We start from the raw sequence: 22,769 nt of genomic DNA on the forward strand, positions 1-22,769 counted from the left end.
CAAGGCATTGTGTGGTTGCTGTAAATGTGGCTTGCTCAAGAGAGATAAGCACATTTCCCCTTACTTAAAATGACTTTGCAGACATATAAATGCTTGCATCTGCAAGGAAAATGTTTAGAAGGATACACAAGAAACTACTGACTGTGGTTATTTCTTAGAGAGTGGGGAAAAAAATGCTGAAGAGGGAAGAAACTCTTCATTTTATATACTTTGGTACCGTTTGATTTCTTTTCCCCCACAACCACCATTCCTTCTTTTCGATATTGTGAACTATGTCAAACATACAGATAAAGCACTGAGAATAATGTAATGAGCATGCACCCAACATACATACCACCTAGCTATATCTAACCTTTGTATTCCTCCATATTTGTTTTAGATTTTTCAAAAAGATGTAGGAACTTCCCTGGTGATCCAGTGGCTAAGACTCTGCCCTCCCAATACAGGGAGCCTGGGATCGATCCCTGGCCAGGAAACTAGATCCCACATGCACAGCCAAATAAATAAAACATATTTTTAAAAAAGATGTAAAACATTACAGATAGACTTAAAGTACTCTATATACTGCTTCCTGATCTCATTCCCCTTTTTTCTCTCTCCAAAGGTAACCTTTATCCTAAATTCGGTGTTTATCATTCTCATGCAAGCTTTTATACTATCACTATGTATCTATGGGCTTCCCTGATGGTTCAGATGGTATTCTTTCTACCTGCCAAGCAGAAGACACGAGTTCAATATCTGGGTTGGAAAGACCACCTGGAAAAGGAAATGGCAACCAGTATTCTTGCCTGGAGAAATCCATGGACAGAGGAGCCTGCAGGGCTACAGTCCATTGGGTCACAGAGAGTTGGACATGACTGAGCAATTAACATTTTCACTTATATATCTATATATATATAAACACATATTTTTCAAACTTCATATATATGTGTCATTTCACATCTCCTTTACTTTGCTCAACATTACATTTTTTATATTCACTCATGTTGATACAATGGCTCTAGGTCAGTGGTTCTCAACGGTGGCTACATGTGGGAATCACTTGGGGAGCTTTAAGTAACACCAATGTGTGGGCTCTTCACTCAGAGATTCTGATGTCATCGATGTACAGTCAAGTTGAGAGCTACAGTAAATTAGTTTCACATATTCTTTTTTACTACTGTATAGAAGACTTTGGGTTTTCCTGGCGGCTTAGACAGTAAAGAATCTGCTTGCAATGCAGGAGACTTGGGTTTGATCCCTGGGTCAGGAAGATCCCCTGGAGAAGGGAGTGGCAACCCATTCCGGTATTCTTGCCTGGAGAATTCCATGGACAGAGGAGCCTGGTGGGCTAGTGTATGGGGTCGCAAAGAGTCGGGCATGACTGAGCGACTTACACATACACACATAGAAGATTTCATAGTATGGGTTCTTGACAACTTATGTGCCCATTTTCTGGTTGATAAATTGTCTCCTTTTCTTTTTTTTCTATTTCAAGCAATTCAGTAACGACCATTGTTGTGCTCATCTCTCTGTGCTAGGGTACATACTTAGAAGTTGAATTGGTGGATCAAAGGTTGAGTTTTTTCAATTTTACCAACCTTACCATATTGATTTTCAAAGAGTTTATAGCAATTTACATTCCCACTATTTCTCAGCCTGTTTGCCAATATTTGGTATGATCACACTTAAAAAAATGTTTCCCAATCTTACACATGTGAAATCATGTTTTAAATTATATTTCCCTCAGTATGAGTGAGGTTGAGCTCTGGAGTTTCTGATTCTATGAATTGTCTTCTTCCTATTTTTCCATTGTTCTTTTTCTTATCCCCCTTCTTTTTCTTCCTCTGGGTCATAGCTCCCAGTTTTTGAATTTTGCAATTGCCTGCACATTGACATACCATAGCTCTCAATCCAGAAACGGCTGCTGAAATGGAATTTGGGTGTCTTCCCAAAGTGGTAAGGAGCACACCACAGATTCCCTGGCCAAGTTGTCTGGTGGTTAGATTGGTTCCTGATGCTCTGATCTGTACTTTAGTCTCTTACCTACTGAGCTCTAGGTAACGGGTCTGCAGCTTACCTTTCTCATCTTCTCTCAAGAGGAGCAAAGTAGGGAAGCTCCATCACAGTCCTGGCTTTGAAAAGTGAGACTGGCTCTGGTTCCCTGGATTTCATGACTCACTTTTAGACTTTGCTCCCATCCTCTTTGGGCCCTGCTCACTGATGGTGTTTCTGTCCTGTCTCTATTCCATGAGATACCCATCATGGTTCAGAGCCCAGATAAGCCTTTTGTTTTTCAATTTTTATGCTTTATTATTGTCATGGATGTGTAGTAGAAGTGCAAGGTCAAAGTAAGAACCTATTACACCATCTGGACATTATATTTTCTGTTTCATGATGAACATTTTAAAAATTTTACTCTAAAACCTAAATTCACAATTAAGATGATGCCTACTTCTCAATTTTTCTTTTGCAAATAGAGGAAAAGGACCAGAGTAGCCCAAAGTCAGGCTGGATGGCAGAGAAAACTGGATTTTATTGATACTGCTAAACCATTCAATAAGCAATCAGCTATATAAAGGTAACAAGAGCTGTCACAACTCTAAGATCAGAACCAATGTTAACTTTCATAGAGACACACCTGAAAAAGTGTGATTTACCTGAATGCTTTGTGTTTTTGTTCCTTGATAATTTTTTGGAAGCAACTGTTTCCAGAAACTTTCCTTTGAATAGTCAAAATACACAGCCATTGGTGAATTATTCTGCTGAAGATTGAACCAGACCTATTAAAACATTAACACAGAATCAACGTAGGCCCGTGGGAGTACGAAGCCCGTAGCGGGTTACAGTCCTACTACCCAGTGAAGTGGCAGTAGCCAAGGACCGCTCTGAGGAGGGAGGCACAGAGAATTCCAGGGCCATGTGACCAGACTGCCCGCTGCTTCTCAGCCTTGGAGGCGGTACAGAATTACCTCAAGATAAGGATAGAGTTTTGAGGACAGAAGATTTCCCTGGCCCCACACCCCAGGGTTCTAACTGAACATCTATGGTTTCTTCAGCGTTTGCACATGATTCTAATGTATAGTCAGGGCAGAGAGCCACAAGTTTGACTCCTGAGGAGAGAACTTAAGATCTTCCCTCCTCACCCAATACACTTACGTTTTCACCATCAAACAAACAATCTACCCCTTGTAACGGACAAAATGGGTCAAACTGCTTATGACACTGTCCAGTTAATGGATTCCAAAGCAAATATTCATCAGTTTCCTGAGTTAATACATACGCCACGTGCCCCTGTCCGAAGAAAGAGTTATAATCATTTTTGGTGGATGACTGATTTAACTCATTTTTGTATTGGAAATTGTAGTGTAAGCATATGCTATCTCTGACTTTTTACAGATAATATTATCAATCACCTTATTGATTCTTTATTCTGTATGATTTATCTATTTATTGGCCATGCTGCACGGCTTGTGGGATCTCCGTTCCCTGACCAGGGATTGAACTCAGACCAAAGCAGCGAAAGCCCAGAATCATAACCACTATGTCACCAGGAAACTCCCTGTTAAAAGCCTTTTAAAAGCCTTTTTTAGAATATTTACAATTTTTTTGAAAAGGGAAAAACCAAAGCAATAGAAATCCTCAGGCCCAGGCTAGCATGAGGATTCAAATGAGAGAACTTAGGAGCCAGTGTTGCCACCCTCATAAGCAATAAAATATGTTGTTCTGATGATATCAGTATATGAAGAACATTTCCCAATAGCTAGTGCTAGTGCATAGGGGTACTTTTGTATAACTCACACAAAGGAGCTATATGGATTAGCCCTGCTTTAAGCAGAATATACTTAGAGATCAAGGGTGAACACCATGTAGAGTTTTGGTATTAGAGTCCAAGGCTCTGAGAAGCTAGGTGAAGTTAAAGAGCCATCAAATTAATTTTGAGAATAAGATCTAGAATTAAGGGCCAGAGAGAAATTAAACAGAAAACCATTTGAGGAATAAAAGTAATCACTATGTTATTATTTTGCTCTGCACACACTTTTGAAGTGTAAACCTTTCTTATTTAGCAAAAAATAAAAATTTCAGGTAATGATAATAATTGCTTACCATTTATCATTTATGTACCCCAGGTTCTGTACTCAGTGCTCATGCTAATTTTACTTAATTTCTCACTTGAATTAATTCCAAATTCTGTGAGGTAGGTATGATTATCATGCCCGCCTTTCACATGAAGAATAAGAGGTTAACAACTTGTCTAGGGTAACCGTAAATAGCATTATTCCTTTAAGTGGGGGCTTCCCTTGTGGCTCAGCTGATAAAGAATCCACCTGCAATGTGGGAGACCTGAGTTCAATCTCTGGGTTGGGAAGATCCCCTGGAGTAGGGAAAGGCTACCCATTCCAGTAGTCTGGCCTAGAGAATGTATAGTCCATGGGGTTGCAAAGAGTCGGACACAACTGAGCGACTTTCAGTTTCACTTTGAGGGGGTAGATAAATGAAGCTCAGAGAAATAAATAAGGCTGAGGTGTGTGAAGTGAGAGTTGCTTAGTCGTGTCTGACTCTTTGTGACCCCATGGACTGTAGCCCACCAGGCTCCTCTGTCCATGGGATTTCCCAGGTAAAGAGGCTTCGCCTCAACCACACAGCCAAGGTGAAACGTATAGGTTAAGTACTGCCACCTAGTGTTGACTCATAGGTACAAATACAAATGTTTGTTAAAATATTGTTCACTGTTTACTGCCATCTAGTGGTGCTCAAAGCTACAGCAGAGCGATCACACGGGGAAATTAGCCATAGGTTTTCAGTTAACAAACAGGACACAGAAATAATAAGCTTTGCAAAGGAAATACAGAGAAATAAATGATCGTGACCAAAAAAAAAAAAAAACCCAAAACAAATGCGGAAGTTTTAAATGCTTAATATGTTCATATTATTGAATAGAAATAAACAGTCCTAATAAGGCAGCCTTCTGGAGGTTTGAATAGAAGAGTATATAATTAAGTTGTACAAATTAGTGAATTTCTGGCCCACTTCTTGCACAATTAAAATTTGAGCAGTGGAAAATAGGGAGAGGTACATCTTAATTATCTTAAAATATAATTCTAGGAACATATAAAGATGATGATGGTGAAGATGGTTAACAACCACTACATAACTATTACTATGATAACTATTACTACATCACCTACCACCATCACTTATTGAGCATTTTCTATAAACCAGGTGCTGCTCTCAGTGTCATATATTTACTACATAATTTAGTATTTCTAGTAACCCCATGTTGTTCAGTCGCTAAGTCATGTCCAACTCTTAGTGACCCCATGAACTACATACAGCATGCCAGGTTCCTCTGTCCTTCACTATCTTCCAGAGTTTGCTCAAACTCATGTCCATTGTAACAGTGACGCTATCTAACCATCTCATTCTCTGCCACCCTCTTCTCCTTTTGCCCTCAATCTTTCCCAGCATCAGAGTCTTTTCAATGAGTCAGCTCTTCACATCAGGTTGCCAAAGTATGGGAGCTTCAGCTTCCGCATCATTCCTTCCAGTTAATATTCAGGGTTGATTTCTTTTAAGATTGACTAGTTTGATCTCCTTGTAGTCCAAGAGACTCTCAAGAGTCTTCTCTAGCATCACAATTCAAAAGCAAGAGTTCTTTAGCTCTCAGTATTCTTTATGGTCCAACTCTCACATCTGTACGTGACTACTGGAAAAACCATAGCTTTGACTATACAGACCTTTGTCGGCAAAGCAATACCTCTGCTTTTAAATACACTGTCTAGGTCTGTCGTAGCTTTCCTTCCAAGGAACAAGCGTCTTTTAATTTCATGGCTGCAGTCACTGTCCACAATGATTTTGGAGCCCAAGGAAGAAAATCTGCCACTGCTTCCACTTTTTCCCCATCTATTTGCCATGAAGTAATGGGTCTGGTTGCCATGATCTTAGTTTTTTAACACTGAGTTTCAGGCCAGCTTTTTCACTCTTCTCTTTCACCCTCATTAAGAGGCTCTTTAGTTCCTCTTCACTTTCTGCCATTAGAGTGGCATCATCTGCATATCTGAGGTTGTTGGTATGTCTCCCAGTAACCTTGAATCCAGCCTGTGATTCATCCAGGCTGGGATTTTGCATGATGTACTCACAGATAGAAGTTAATAAGCAGGGGGACAATATACAGCCATGTCATATTTCTTTCCCAGTTTTGTACCAGTCAGTTGTTCCATGTCCAGTTCTAATGTTGCTTCCTGACCCGCATACAGATTTCTCAGGAAACAGGTAAGGTGGTCTGGTATTCCCATCTCTTTAAGAATTTTCCACATTTTGTTGTGATCCACACAGGCAAAGGCTTTAGCAGAGTCAATGAAGCAAAGTAGATGTTTAACTGGAACTCCCTTGCTTTCTCCATGATCCAACAAATGTTGGCAATTTGATCTCTGGTTCCTCTGCCTCTCTGCTTGTACATTTGGAAGTTCTCAGTTCATGTAATGCTGAAGCATAATTTGAAGGATTTTGAGCATAACCTTGCTAGGATGTGAAATGAGCACAATTTTACAATAGTTTGAACATTCTTCGGCATTGTCACTCTTTGGGATTGGAATGAAAACAGACCTTTTCCAGTTCTGTGGTCGTTGCTGAGTTTTCCAAATTTGCTGCCATGAAGTAGCACTATATGTACTACTTTGTACTATGTACAAACATTTGTACTATCTATTATTTGTACTACTTTACAAAGAAGAAAAACAAAAGGAAGTTATTCTTTGTGTTGTGGAAATTTTGATGAAGCAACATTATTCTCCTAAGTAATTATCTGTTTGCCTATGAAATTTCCTAATTAATTTGTGAAAAAATGGAAACTTGAGGTCTTTAAAACTTGCAACTGAAAGCTAATTAGTTTTGTTTACACTATTTAAATATTAAGTCCAACACTTACTTCCAACACTGAGGTTCCTAGAAGGACCAAAGCTTTCTTTCCAAAATACAGGAAGAAATTACAGAGAAGTATGGCATGCTCCTCCTTATTTCCAATAGCCAAACTGATGCAGCGCTAAGGTGAAACAAAAGCAACAAGGAAGAAAAAAAAAAAAAGGAAGGAAGGGGAGGAGAGAGAGTTGAGTAGTGCAAGCATCCAACAGATTCAGGGTCCCTCCACGCCCTCACACACACATTTTTGCCAGGTCACTAAGATGACTGCAAAGCCTAAAGCTTTGACACACTTTTCCTATTAAAACATTAGGGCATTAGAAAGAGAGAACATTAACTTGGAACATAAGGGTCATCTTTATTATGGGACAATTAATGTGGATACTGTGTGATCCAATCATTTTATCATCCAAAATGAGGCAGCTTTTTTTGGGACAAATACCCTGGGAAAACTGGGCTGAGCATTGAAGAATAAATGCTTTTGAACTGTGGTGCTGGAGAAGAATCTTTAGAGTCCCTTGGACAGCAAGGAGATCAAACCAGTCAATCCTAAAGGAAATCAACCCTGAATATTCATTGGAAGGACTGATTCTGAAGCTGAAGCTCCAATATTTTGGCCACCTGATGTGAAGAGCTGAGTCACTGGAAGAGACCCTGATGCTGGGAAAGATTGAAGTCAGGAGGAGAAGGGGACAAAAGAGGATGAGATGGTTGGATGGCATCACTGACTCAATGGACGTGAATTTGAGCAAACTCCAGGAGATGGTGATGGACAGGGAAGCCTGGTGTGCAGCAGTCCGTGGGGTCACAAAGAGTTGAACATGACTCAGTGACTGAATAACAAAATTGGCTAATATTTTAAGGAACTTCATCTGATAGGAAATCACACCATGTTTTTGGAGGAAAGGATCCTTTGGTCAATGGAGTCACTCTGCCCTGTACCAATATAGTGCTCTTAATTCAGAAGAAGAGATCTGAGTTGGAGCCCAATCAAGAAAAGTGATGGAAACTTCCTTCACCGAAAGACCTGAACAGCAGGGGTGGGTGTAATCAAATGCAGAGTGCCTAGTAAGGCAGTTATAGCAGGAGAGGAAAAGCACAGCAGAGGTGGCAGACCAGTGGCCTATGATTTAACTCCAATCTATAGGTGTGTTTGGGAGAAGAAAATGGCAACCCACTCCAATATTCTTGCCTGGAGAATCCCAGGGACAGAGGAGCCTGGTGGGCTGCCGTCTATGGGGTCACACAGAGTCAGACATGACTGAAGTGACTTAGCAGCAGCAGCAGCAACAGCATAGGTGTGCTTTGCTTGGTCCCAAAATGCTTTTAAAAATTGGAAGATCACACATACAACTCTGGATTTCTGGATTATCCTGATGAATCAAAGGATCTAACAAAATATATGAGCCCAAATGTTCATATGGCAATAATGTGTTGCTGTTGAGTAGCAGCTGTACCATGCAGACTCGGCTGCACCATTTAGACTGAACACGAGCTCCCATTTCATTAGTCCCAGAGAAAGGGCTGTGGTAGCCAGGGAGCTTGGGGAGGGGGAACTCAGGAGCTCTCAGAGTGACTATTTACCAGTCAGTCTGGAAGCGTTTCAATGGTTTAACAACAGATGTGGCCACATCAGTACACACTGGCTGGATGTGATGGTGAGGGATAGAGGTTAGGAAAAATGGTAACACAGCTCTTCTGAAAGATACGTGTGATGAACAGGAGAATGAAGAGCAGAACATGAGTAGTCTTCAATGTCAGGCCAAGGAGGTTCCCCTGACTGCATCTCATAAGAGAAGGAGGGAATGAATGAGAGTAGGTAAGTAACATTCGAAAAGACTCTGAAGCTGGGAAAGATGGAAGGCAAAAGGAGAAGACAGCGGCAGAGGATGAGGTAGTTAGATAGCATGATAGCATCACCAGCTCAAAAGACATGAATCTGAGCAAACTCAGGAGATAATGAAGGACAGAGAAGCCTGGTTGCTGCAGTCCAGGGGGTCGCAAAGGGTCGGACACAACTTAGCGACTGAACAACAAGATAACTAACATACTGTGTTCCAGCTGCCTATCCTTTCAAAATCCCTGTATGACACAGATGAGGAAAGTGAGGTCCAATGAAGCTGAATAACTTAAGTCACATAGCTATCAGGTGGTTGAAGTATGATTTGAACCAAGGTTTGTTCAAAGACTGTATGTTGGGTAGAGGAAATAACTCCTGTGACGATTTAACTAGTCATTCACTCAGGGACATCCCAAGTCCAGAGTTCGTGGCAATGGGAAGACACCAGCCAAGAGGAAGCCTGTGCCGGTGGTGACCTGTTGATTATGAGTACCGTTTGGCTTGGAGGGCATTGGAAGCACTGGTATTTGCCAGAATGGTTATGTTTATAGTTACTTTTAGCTACTTTAGAGGCTATCTTTCAATGTTGTGCAGGATTGTAACACATTCTGATTACTTTGAAGAGTCTCAGAGGAGTCGAGAGTTAATAGACAGCTCTTTGAGTTTTACCAGATTTGAATCACTGGGTCCTGAAACAAACCACATGCTTGTGTCTCTCTTATTCCCATTTAGCAGAAGGCAGGGTAATCGACCTATCAAATTAGTCCTGTGCTCTCTAAATCCATTTCAGCTCAAATCCAGCCTCTAAACATTCTAGATAAGTGCAAATTTGCCTTTTAATTCAAGGAGATTAAACTTGGGATGTATATGTACAGTGTGTGGGTATAGGGCCAGTGTATAATCAACTAAGTATAATTTAAGGTGAAATAGAGAAAGTGTTCTAATTAGGATTACCAGATTTTGGGGGGAAGGGATGGAATGCCTAAAGCAATTTAAATTTCAAATAAATAGTTTTTAGTTTAAACATGTCCCAAATATTGCATGGCAACCAGTCTAAAGACAACTTTAATCCAAATGCCAAGGAAGCTCTTCATTCACATATGGGAAAACTGGGGAAAGCTTCTGGAAAGTGGTGGTATTTCCCCTAGACTTCAGGGTCTAACCACCTCTATAGTGAACAAGGCATATTTCATATTTCTCTCTGGAGGATGTCATAATATTGTACTCCTGGAATTCCTGATGAATCTGAATATTATGAGTTACTTAGAGAGTTGAACAAGATTTTTGGTCTTTAAGAATTATTTCTATGGGTTGTTATAGAGCTGAATGGAAACAGTGTATTAAATTATCAAATGTCTTCAAATTGCATAAGGAAAGCTACTACATAAGTGCATAATATTTCTGAAATGTTTCTTTAAAAGAAAAGCAAACATTATACATTTAAATTGCAAATTGTAATTGGTTACCTCTGATGTCATCCATATATCAAAACCATCATTTTCATCCAGTGCATCAGGCATAATAGGAATCAAAGATACAAAGTGAGCAACAAGGTCCTAAAATAATATTAACTAAGATTTATTAACAGCATGCTATATGCCCATCACCAAGCACAGTGCTGTACTTGCATTATCACCACATTTAGTATATTCTACAAGCCTTAGAAATACACACTATTATTAATTTTATTTTACAAAAGAAGAAACAAGCTTAGAATGCTAAGATAACCTGTCCACACTAACACACACACTAATACACTAACACAATATATGGGTCACACACTAACACAACACATGGGTCTCTGGGAATAAGCCCAAGTTGACATGACTCCAGACCATGTATATTAATCATTACATTTCACTATAATAAACTAAAATTTTAAATGTGATACATTACATGTATACTTTAAAATACAACTGTTTAAGAAAATTGAAAAAAGGTATAGAAGAGTAGTAAAAGTTTGATTTTCTTTTAGGTTCAAAATCCATCAGAATTATTTTTATTAATAAAATCCAATTATAAGTTGCTGCAGCAAGAAAATATTGGTGCAGCCTATTTTTACAAACAACAGAACTTCTGTTGTGGATTGTTACCCCTATAGGGCTGGAGATAAGGACTCAGATTAGAATTAACACAGAAAGTTCACCAACATTTTCACTGATTTACAGTAGCTACCATATATGCACTACTATGACCTCCTACACTAGTCATGTTTCTGACTTCATGCAATTAGTTAAACATGGCTCACAATTTCTGATAAGCAAAAGAGCTAGGATTTATACTTCTTTTTTAAAAAGACAAAGATTGTCTGTAAAAGAAATCTGAGAGCATTATTATCTCCTTGGACTTTTGGTATCGGGAAACAGGCAAGAAGAAACCCAAAAGCAGAGTGTAGTAAAATGTGATCTAAATTAGGACTTTTGATTTTAGCTTTAAGAATTCAGGTGAGAACTTCATACTGGAAGAATAGTGTAAGTATTCTAAGGAGAGTCAATTGAGTCAATCAAGCCTGAATAAATAAAAGGTAAAAGTGATTTTTCATAGTGTCCTTTAATCAAAGGAGAAGGCAATGGCACCCCACTCCAGTACTTTTGCCTGGAAAATCCCATGGACGGAGGGGCTTGGTAGGCTGTGGTCCATGAGGTCGTTAAGAGTCGGACGACTGAGCGACTTCACTTTCACTTTTCACTTTCATGCATTGGAGAAGGAAATGGCAACCCACTCCAGTGTTCTTTGCCTGGAGAATCCCAGGGACGGGGCAGCCTGGTGGGCTGCCGTCTAGGGGATCGCACAGAGTCGGACACGACTGAAGCGACTTAGCAGCAGCAGCAGCTTTAATCAAAGCTTATTTTTTTCCTTAAAGGGGAGACTAGATTTTTGATTTCACATTTTCCTTTCTCAAAGTGGAAGAAGCTATCTCCTCTTCTGAGTTCATAATGAATACCTGTACATGTATCTTTTGTCAGCTGGTAAATAACAGATATGCATAAAGCCACATAAGGTGAGAAGTGTTATGTTGGCAGTTTACAGAGCAAAAGATAACATAGCCTCTTTACAACAAGAAGCAATCCTTAGAAGGACACAATCTCTTTAGAAATACAACTTTCAATTCTGCCTGAAAATCAAAGGAATTTTTCTGCGTCATTTTTCAAAGTCTGACGGAAAGATTATGCAGTTGGCATGGTCACATGAAGTGATGTGGCAACAGTGACCTTCAGTACAAGTGGGCAGAGTGAAGGGCAACAGGAGGAAATGTTTTCTTCCACCAGGCACTCAGGAGCACACATTGCAACACAGATGGTATCTCTCTCAGGAAACTGTCTCCAAAGATAAAACAATTTTAATAAAAAAGTTTTACTCAAAGTTAATATTAAAAAGTAAACCAGTTAAAATAAATATAAACTTGGAGTGATCAAAATGTTCTAAAATTTACCGTTGTGATGTCTGCAAAACTTGGTGTATATATTAAAAACCACTGAATCATATACTTTAGAAGGGCAAATTATATGGTATGTGAATATCTCAATAAAGTTACTAACATAAATATCACTTACAAGTGTTGCATTAGCATCATGAAGAAACATATCCAGGAGTTGTTGAGGTGGATTCAATGCCTTGATGTATCTTATTACTAAGATTTGTATCCCTTCATCATTAAAAACAGTAGTGGTGATTCTTCGTTTAGGAAATAACGCCTTACAATTTTTTGTAAAAATCCGTGCTCTCTCCAAAATGTCTATTTGATCTGAAAACTAGAATCAAGTTTAAAATATTTCAACTTGCTACCATATTGCTCCCACAGGAAAATATCAAGAACCAACATTCATTTTTGTCATCTTTGAAATTAACACTCCTTTGATAGTATATCTGAAAATAATTCAGTGGAAAGCCTACCTTGTCTAGTTCTGGACTACAGATGGCATATGATATTTGAGGTTCAATAGTAGCAAAAATATTTAACAAAGTACATTCTTTTAAATTCTGTCCATTATAATCTTCTTTAGGAGACACATAAGTCTTACTCCAAGTATACCCAAGCAAAACAGGTGGAATATTTACTTGAAATGTTCCACTAATCTGAAAGAGTATATGAACAGAATGGATTCTGCATGATGAAAATAAACATCAGTCAAAGATAGCTCAATTCAGTCTTCTCCATTGCAGGAAATAGGCTTGCATGGGTTCATGGTGATTCGACTAACAGGGACTTGCAAAGAATGATAAGGTTCTCCATGATGATCTGCTCACAAGCAGCCTTGACACCCTGGGTCCTTCTCTAATATGTAGTATGTGGAAAAGGCAGGAGTAAGAAAAGGCTGAAATGAGGAAGCAAGTTAACGTACCCGAGTGATAGAAACTCAGAGAATCGAATTTAAGCTCAGAGAAAAATGCTAAAAGACCATGTGACATTTTGCACTGGGTCTGGAAAGAGAAAAAAAATGGAACAGAAGGAAAGATGACCCAAAGTCCACTGAAGGAGGGACCGTGTGTGTATGTGTATGTGTGTGTGTGTGTGAGGAGATAATTTAAAATAATAACTACTACTACTCATAACATAACTAATATTAACAGTTATTGAGCACCTACTACATATAAGGCATTCTTCCAAGTGCTTGATACAGATCACATCATTCAATGAGGTAGACACCAGTAATCTTCATTTTATAGATAAGGAAATGAGTTCAGAACATGTGAGGAATTTGTGACAGGTCACACAACCAATGAGTAATAGAGCCAGGATTACAATGCAGATGAGTCTACCTTTGAAGCTCATGTTCTTAACTACTTCTCTCTCCTAGCATCTGGCCTGAGACTGAGAAGTAACTGCAGGGATTTATAACAGGAACCCCTATACCTCCAACAATTTAAAATCTCCATTGCTCTTTATTTGCAGCACTTGTATTTGTAATGTGTTCCCTCATGACATGCTGTGATTGCATAGAATCATGGAGCCCATGGTTATGAAGCAATGTCATTATTCAGAAAATGTATGAATCTTGAATTGTGTAACTATTAAAAACAAATATAAATGTTGCTTTAAGACCTACGGTTAGCTGTCCTTTTCTTCATTAATGAACACTAAAAATATATGAAATAAATTTGTGGGTATCTCGCAGAGACAGCTAAAATCTTCAAATTCTCCAACACCTAAGAGGCACTTGGATACAGGATCATTTCAACTGACTTATCAACCTGCCAATCAAAATCTGACTCAAGGACAACAGTAAGTATTTCTATTAGCCAGAGACAAAAATTTAGAATTAGCAAAGAATCACTTTCTGTTACCTCAGATTGTTGCAGGAGAGCAGAGAAAGGGAAAACAATGGATCCAAGCCAATTCTTTCTTATATATGAATGACCACTGCAGCTCTTGGAACAGTGATCCTATTAAAATAAATAAGTTTTCTATTACTATTCTATATAATGTGCTGAATAATTTCACATAAACTTGCAGGTAAGTATAATAAATTCTCTTTCACTTTAAAAAGAAACCAAAGAGTAAATAGAAAAGTTTTTTTCTCACTTTCAAAAATTTCTTTAAAAGATAATTGACTATTTAAAGCAATAGCAATGACCTGTTGCAGAGTTTATGGCATATGTAAAAGCAAAATATATGATAAAATAACACTAACACAAAGCACAGGAGTAGAAATGAAAGTGTAATAATATCCTGTTCTTACACTATATGTGGAGTGGCATAATATTCTAGACTGTGATAAGTGAAATAATATATAATAAAACCTAGAGCAACAATTAAGAAATAAAAGAAGTACAGCTAATAAGCCAATAGTGAAAATAAAGTAGAATCATAAAAGTACTTTATTAATCCAAAAAAGGGAAGAAAAAAAAGAACAAAAAACAGATGGGACAAGCAGAAAGCAAACAGGAAGATGGAACCCAGTCAAGTCAGTAATTACACAAAACATAAATACCCATTCATTAAAATATTGAGATTGTTACAACTGAATAAAAAAGGAAGACCCAACTATACACTATCTAAAGTAAACTCATTTTACATATAAAGACACAGGTTAAAAGAAAAAATAAGAAGAAAAGAAAGAAAAAGATACACCATACATACAAACACCAATGAAAAGAAAGCTGAAATGACTATATTTATAACATACAAAGTAGATTTAAGAATTAAGAAATGTAACCAGGGATAAAGAGGAATATTTCATAATAATAGAGGAATCAATTCATGAAGAAGGAATATAATCTTAACAGTGTGTATGTGTGTGTGTGCGCGCTAAGTTGTTTCAGTCGTGTCTGACTGTGTGTGACCCAATGGACTGTAGCCCTCCAGGCTCCTGTGTCCGTGAGGATTCTCCAGGCAAGAATAGTGCAGTGGGTTGCTATGCCCTCCTCCAGGGGATCTTCCCTATCCAGGGATGGAACTTGAGTCTCTTATGTCTCCCGCATTAGCAGCCAGGTTCTTTACTCCTAGTGCCACCTGGGAAGCCCTGTAACTCTTAATAAAGAGTTACAAAACAGAGCTAAAAAACATGACACCAAGAGCAATTCATTAAAAATTGCTCAACATCATTGTGTGTGTTAGTTGCTCAATCCTGTCTGACTGTTTGCAATTCGCCAGGCTCCTTTGTTTATGGAATTTTCCAGGCTAGAATACTGGAGTGGGTTCCCATTCCCTTCTCCAGGGGATCTCCCCAACCCAGGGATCAAACCCAGGTCTCCTGCATTGCAGGCAGATTCTTTACCATCTGAACCACCAGGGAAGCCATCCAGCATCATTAGTCATTAGGAAATGCAAATTAAAACTATAATGAGATACAACCACAGCCTTGTTAGAATGGCTAAAATTTTGAAGTCTGACTACATGCTTGTAAGAATGTGAAAGAACTAGAAGTCTCATACAGTGCTGGTGGAAATAAAAAATGGTACAATCACTTTGAAAAAACAGTTTGTTTCTTAAATGTCCACTTACCATATGATCCAGTCATTTTACTCCTATGTATTTACCCCCCCAAAATTAAAGCATTTGTATATAAGACTTCTACAGCGGGGCTAAGATGGCGGAGGAATAGGACGGAGAGACCACTCTCTCCTCTACAAATTTATCGAAAGAACATCTGAACGCTGACCAAACTTCACAAAACTACTTCTGAAGGCTGGCTGAGGACGTCAGGCTTTCACAAAAACTGCGCATTATCTTCAAAAGAGGTAGGAGAAATTATAAAAGATAAAAAGAGAGACAAAAGAGTTAGGGACGGAGACCCGTCCCGGGGAGGGAGTCGTAAAAGAGGAGGAATTTCCAAGCACCAGGAAACCCTCTCACCGGCGGGTGTGGGGGAGGATTTTTTATCTCGGAGGGCAACGTAACTGGGAGGAAAAAATAAATAAAATCCACAGATTACGTGCCTAAAGCAACTCCCAGCAAAGAACCCCAGACGCTCGCATCATCCGCCACCAGCAAGTGGGGGCTGAACGGAGAGGAGCGGGCGGCATTGCCTAGGGTAAGGACCGGGCCCGAGTGCCCCGAGGGCAATCTGAGGGAGCTAACGTGAGATAGTAACCTAAACTGTGGGACAGCAAGAGAGAAAGAACTATCCCGCGAAAAGCCCAACTCTAAGGCACTGCCGGCCCGCTCACAGAACAAAGGACTGAGCGATACCAGAGGAGAGCTAGCCGGCTGCGGACCGCCCCATCCCCCGCCGGACACAGCGGGCAGGCGGGGCCCGCCAGAGCCGGAAAGGGGCAATCTCGGCTCCAGAGAGGGCACCCCCTACCAAACTGCAAACAGGCTCCCAGTTTCTAAGCAAAGACTGCCTGAGATCCCGGAGGGTCGACAGCCGCCGGGAGGGTAGCAGCCAGAGACCAGCTCCCCAGAACCGACACAAAGCACACCGGAGCCGGGCGCGCCCGTAAACCGAGGCGGGGACCAGGGTGGTGATAAGCCGCACCGCCCCAACAGGGGACAGAGCCCTCGCCAAACTTCTGGCCGCCTGGGCAGCTCCGACCGGGAACGGCACAAGCCGCGGGCGAAACCGAGTCTGCGCCTTTGTGGAGTAACCGGGAGCCTGAACCTGAGCGGCTTAGACCTGGGAAGTGCACGCAGCTCAGGGCCCGCTCCCTGGCCGAGTAACCTGAAGCCTGAGCAGGGTAGACGGGGAAAGCACACACGCCGTGAGCGGGGGCGAACCCAGTGCGGCCGAGACACTGCGAGCTTACCACACACACGCCAGAATTGCAGTGTTCCTTCCTCCCCACAGCACGATTGAACAAGCGAACCTAAAGAGATCACCTCCACCGCTTTGTTGCAGGGCGGAAATTAGATACTGAAGAGATCTCCAAACAGAAGCCAAATAAACAGAGGGAAGCGCTTTGGAAGGGACAGGCCAACAGATTAAGATCCCTGTAGTTAATACCGATTGCATTAAAAAGGACCTATAGATCTTGAAAAGTATAAGCAGTAATAAGGATCTATCTAAAACTGAGCAGATCCCACACTGCTCACAACAGCTCCAGAGAAAGTCCGGGATATATATATTTTTTACTATTATTATTTTTTTTTTTTAATTTTTTTTAATTAAAAAAAAATTTTTTTTTCTCTTCTTTCCTTTTTCTTCAAGTCCTCTATTACACCTTTAACTTTCATTTTCATAACCCACTATTAACTTAAAAAAAAAAAAACCCTATTTTTGAAGCAAACTACATACATATATCTTATACCTTTTGTGTTTTCTTTTTTTTAATGTTTTTTTTCCTGTTCTACATTTTTTTACTGTTTCTTTTTTTACTGTTTTACTGTTTTTTTTCTTTTTACAGTTTCCTTTTTTCTTTTTTTTTTAGATTGTAAGTTTTATAAGAGTCTAACCTCTACTCTAGATTTTTAATCTTTGTTTTACATATTTGATATCAACTTTGTACATTTAAGAACCCAATCTTTAGGACCCATTTTTACTCAGGAGTGTGATCACTGGCCTAATCACTCTCTCCCCCTATTGATGCTCTTTCTTCTCCCCCAGGGAACCTCTATCTCCCACTCTCCTCCTTCTCTTCTCAACCCAATTCTGTGAATCTCTGAGGGTGTTCTGGGTACCGGAGAACACTTCAGGAACAAGATACTGTCCAGATCTCTCTCTCCCCTCTTAATTCCTCCCTTTCTACTCATGCTCACCTCTATTACCTTCCTCCCGCCTCTCTATGTATCTCTGTGAATCACTCTGAGGGTTCCAAACTGTGGAAAGCACAGAGGGAAGTGCTTACTGGCTAGATTGCTCTCTCCACATTTGAATTCCCCTCTTCCCCTCCTGGTCACCTCAACCCCCCCCCCCCCCACCTCATCTCTCCATGTAACTCAGTGAACCTTTCTGGGTATCCCTCACTGTGGAGAATCTTTTCACCATTAACCTAAAAGTTTTATTATTGAGGCTGTATGGAAGGAGAAGTCTTGAGGCTACTGCAAGAATAAGACTGAAAGCCAGGGGAAACATTAATTAATAAGAGACCATCCAATAGCTTCCATAAATTCACTGAAACCAAGCTCCACCCAAGAGACAATAAGTTCCAGAGCAAGACATACCACACAAATTCTCCAGCAACGAAGGAACATAGACCTGAGCATCAATATACAGGCTGCCCAGAGGCACACCAAATCCATAGACATCTCAAAAATTAATACTGGTCACTCCATTACACTCTAGAGAGCAGAAATCCAGCTCCACCCACCAGAACACCGACACAAGCTCCCCCAACCAGGAAACCTTGACAAGCCACCTGTCCAACCCCAGCCGCAGTGAGGAACCTCCACAACAAAGAGGAACTTCATACTACCAGAATACAGAAGGGCCACGCCTAACACAGCAATCTAAACAAGATGAAAAGGCAGAGAAATACTCAGCAAGTAAAGGAAAATGAGAAATGCCCACAAAGCCAAACAAAAGAGGAGGAGATAGGGAATCTATCTGAAAAAGAATTTAGAATAAGGATAATAAAAATGATCCAAAATCTTGAAAGCAAAATGGAGTTACAGATAAATAGCCTGGAGACAAAGATTGAGAAGATGCAAGAAATGTTTATCAAGGACTTAGAAGAAATAAAAAGGAATCAATATAGAATGAATAATGAAATAAAGGAGATAAAAGACACTCTGGAGGGAACCAACAGTAGAATAACGGAGGCAGAAGATAGGATAAGTGAGGTAGAAGATAGAATGATGGAAATAAACGAAGCAGAGAGGAAAAAAGAAAAAAGAATCAAAAGAAGTGAGGAAAACCTCCGGGACCTCTGGGACAATATGAAACGCCCCAACATTCGAATCATAGGAGTCCCAGAAGAAGAAGATAAAAGGAAAGGCCATGAAAAAATACTCGAGGAGATAATAGTTGAGAATTTCCCTAAATTGAGGAAAGAAATAGTCACAGAAGTCCAAGAAACCCAGAGAGTTCCAAACAGGATAAACCCAAGGCGAAACACCCCAAGACACATATTAATCAAATTAACAAAGATCAAACACAAAGAACAAATATTAAAAGCAGCAAGGGAAAAACAACAAATAACACACAAGGGGATCCCCATAAGGATAACAGCTGATCTTTCAATAGAAACCCTTCAGGCTAGAAGGGAATGGCAGGACATACTTAAAGTAATGAAAGAGAATAATCTACAACCCAGATTACTGTACCCAGCAAGGATCTCATTCAGATATGAAGGAGAATTCAAAAGCTTTACAGACAAGCAAGAGCTGAGGGAATTCAGCACCACCAAACCAGCTCTCCAGCAAATGCTAAAGGATCTTCTCTAAACAGGAAACACAGAAAGGATGTTTCAACACGAACTCAAAACAACAAAGTAAATGGCAACGGGATCATACTTATCAATAATTACCTTAAATGTAAATGGGTTGAATGCCCCAACCAAAAGACAAAGGGTTGCTGAATGGATACAAAAACAAGACCCCTATATATGCTGTCTACAAGAGACCCACCTCAAAACTAGGGACACACACAGGCTGAAAGTGAAAGGATGGAAAAACATATTCCATGCAAACGGAGACCAAAAGAAAGCAGGAGTCGCAATACTCATTTCAGATAAAATAGACTTTAAAATAAAGGATGTGAAAAGGGACAAAAAAGGACACTACATAAAGATCAAAGGATCAATTCAAGAAGAAGACGTAACAATCATAAATATATATGCACCCAACATAGGAGCACCACAATATATAAGGCAAATACTAACAAGTATGAAAGGAGAAATTAACAACAACACAATAATAGTGGGAGACTTTAATACTCCACTCACGCATATGGATAGATCAACTAAACAGAAAATTAACAAGGAAACACAAACTTTAAATGATACAATAGACAAATTAGATTTAATTGATATTTACAGGAGTTTCCACCCCAAAACAATCAATTTTACCTTTTTCTCAAGTGCACATGGAACTTTCTCCAGGATAGATCACATCCTGGGCCATAAATCTAGCCTTGGTAAATTCAAAAAAATTGAAATCATCCCAGCCATCTTCTCTGACCACAATGCAGTAAGATTAGACCTCAATTACAGGAAAAAAACTATTAAAAGTTCCAACATATGGAGGCTAAACAACACGCTTCTGAATAACCAACAAATCACAGAAGAAATCAAAAAAGAAATAAAATTATGCATAGAAACGAATGAAAATGAAAGCACAACAACCCAAAACCTATGGGACACTGTAAAAGCAATACTAAGGGGAAGGTTCATAGCAATACAGGCGTACCTCAAGAAACAAGAAAAAAATCAAATAAATCAACTAACTCTACACCTAAAGCAACTAGAAAAGGAAGAAATGAAAAACCCCAGGGTCAGTAGAAGGAAAGAAATCTTAAAAATTAGGGCAGAAATAAATGCAAAAGAAACAAAAGAGACCATAGCAAAAATCAACAAAACTAAAAGCTGGTTTTTCGAGAAGATAAACAAAATTGATAAGCCATTAGCCAGACTCATCAAGAAACAAAGGGAGAAGAATCAGATCAACAAAATTAGAAATGAAAATGGAGAGATCACAACAGACTCCACAGAAATACAAAGGATCATAAGAGACTACTACCAACAGCTATATGCCAATAAAATGGACAACTTGGAAGAAATGGACAAATTCTTAGAAAAGTATAACTTTCCAAAACTGAACCAGGAAGAAATAGAAGATCTTAACAGACCCATCACAAGCACGGAAATCGAAACTGTAATCAGAAATCTTCCAGCAAACAAAAGCCCAGGACCAGACGGCTTCACAGCGGAATTCTACCAAAAATTTAGAGAAGAGCTAACACCTATCCTACTCAAACTCTTCCAGAAAATTGCAGAAGATGGTAAACTTCCAAACTCATTCTATGAGGCCACCATCACCCTAATTCCAAAACCGGACAAAGATGTCACAAAAAAGGAAAACTACAGGCCAATATCACTGATGAACATAGATGCAAAAATCCTTAATAAAATTCTAGCAAACAGAATCCAACATCATATTAAAAAGATCATACATCATGACCAAGTGGGCTTTATCCCAGGAATGCAAGGTTTTTTTAACATCCGCAAATCAATCAATGTAATACACCACATTAACAAATTGAAAGAAAAAAACCATATGGTTATCTCAATAGATGCAGAAAAAGCCTTTGACAAAATTCAGCATCCATTTATGATTAAAACCCTCCAGAAAGCAGGAATAGAAGGAACATATCTCAACATAATAAAAGCTATATATGACAAACCCACAGCAAACATTATCCTCAATGGTGAAAAATTGAAAGCATTTCCCCTAAAGTCAGGAACAAGGCAAGGATGCCCACTTTCACCACTACTATTCAACATAGTTTTGGAAGTTTTGGCCACAGCAATCAGAGCGGAAAAAGAAATAAAAGGAATACAGATAGGAAAAGAAGAAGTAAAACTCTCACTGTTTGCAGATGACATGATCCTCTACATAGAAAACCCTAAAGACTCTACTAGAAAATTACTAGAGTTGATCAATGAATATAGTAAAGTTGCAGGATATAAAATTAACACACAGAAATCCCTTGCATTCCTATACTCCAATATTGAGAAAACAGAAAGAGAAATTAAGGAAACAATACCATTCACCACTGCATCAAAAAGAATAAAATACTTAGGAATATATCTACCTAAAGAAACAAAAGACTTATATATAGAAAACTATAAAACACTGATGAAAGAAATCAAAGAGGACACAAACAGATGGAGAAATATACCGTGTTCATGGATTGGAAGAATTAATATAGTGAAAATGAGTATTCTACCCAAAGCAATCTACAGATTCAATGCAATCCCTATCAAGCTACCAATGGTATTTTTCACAGAACTAGAACAAATCATCTCACAATTTGTATGGAAATATAAGAAACCTCGAATAGCCAAAGCAATCTTGAGGAAGAAGAATGGAACTGGAGGAATCAACCTGCCTGACTTCAGGCTCTACTACAAAGCCACAGTCATCAAGACAGTATGGTATTGGCACAAAGATAGAAATATAGATCAATGGAACAAAATAGAAAGCCCAGAGATAAACCCACGCACATATGGACACCTTATCTTCGACAAAGGAGGCAAGAATATACAATGGAGAAAAGACAATCTCTTTAACAAGTGGTGCTGGGAAAACTGGTCAACCACTTGTAAAAGAATGAAACTAGAACACTTCCTAACACCGTACACAAAAATAAACTCAAAATGGATTAAAGATCTAAACGTAAGACCAGAAACAATAAAACTCCTAGAGGAAAACATAGGCAAAACACTCTCCGACATAAATCACAGCAGGATCCTCCATGACCCACCTCCTAGAATATTGGAAATAAAAGCAAAAATAAACAAATGGGACCTAATTAAAATTAAAAGCTTTTGCACAACAAAGGAAACTATAAACAAGGTGAAAAGACAGCCTTCAGAATGGGAGAAAATAATAGCAAATGAAGCAACAGACAAACAATTAATCTCAAAAATATACAAGCAACTTCTGCAGCTGTATTCCCGAAAAATAAACGACCCGATCAAAAAATGGGCC

The 22,769-nt window shown here is 39.2% G+C and overlaps 1 protein-coding gene across 50 annotated transcripts in view; it reads right to left on the reverse strand.

Annotated features, from left to right (window-relative positions):
* Window positions 1-22,769, reverse strand: part of CC2D2B (coiled-coil and C2 domain containing 2B) — a 109,853-nt gene that overhangs the window by 9,195 nt on the left and 77,889 nt on the right. For 15 of the 50 annotated variants that reach the window (XM_081551650.1, XM_081551628.1, XM_081551593.1 and 12 more), the window contains 6 exons: window positions 14,024-14,122; window positions 12,292-12,489; window positions 10,204-10,293; window positions 6,908-7,021; window positions 3,139-3,273; window positions 2,640-2,762 (listed from right to left, as the gene is read on the reverse strand). In XM_081551650.1, coding sequence (XP_081407776.1) covers window positions 2,640-2,762; window positions 3,139-3,273; window positions 6,908-7,021; window positions 10,204-10,293; window positions 12,292-12,489; window positions 14,024-14,122 — 759 coding nt within the window. Of the gene's footprint in view, window positions 1-2,639; window positions 2,763-3,138; window positions 3,274-6,907; window positions 7,022-10,203; window positions 10,294-12,291; window positions 12,490-12,631; window positions 12,815-14,023; window positions 14,123-22,769 lie in introns of all 50 variants that reach the window. The other 35 variants (XM_081551512.1, XM_081551541.1, XM_081551419.1 and 32 more) reach the window with 6 other exon arrangements.

This window comes from Giraffa tippelskirchi, chromosome 2, assembly GCF_054371585.1.
Source record: "Giraffa tippelskirchi isolate mGirTip1 chromosome 2, T2T-mGirTip1v1.2.pri, whole genome shotgun sequence".
Classification (NCBI taxonomy): Eukaryota; Metazoa; Chordata; class Mammalia; order Artiodactyla; family Giraffidae; genus Giraffa; species Giraffa tippelskirchi.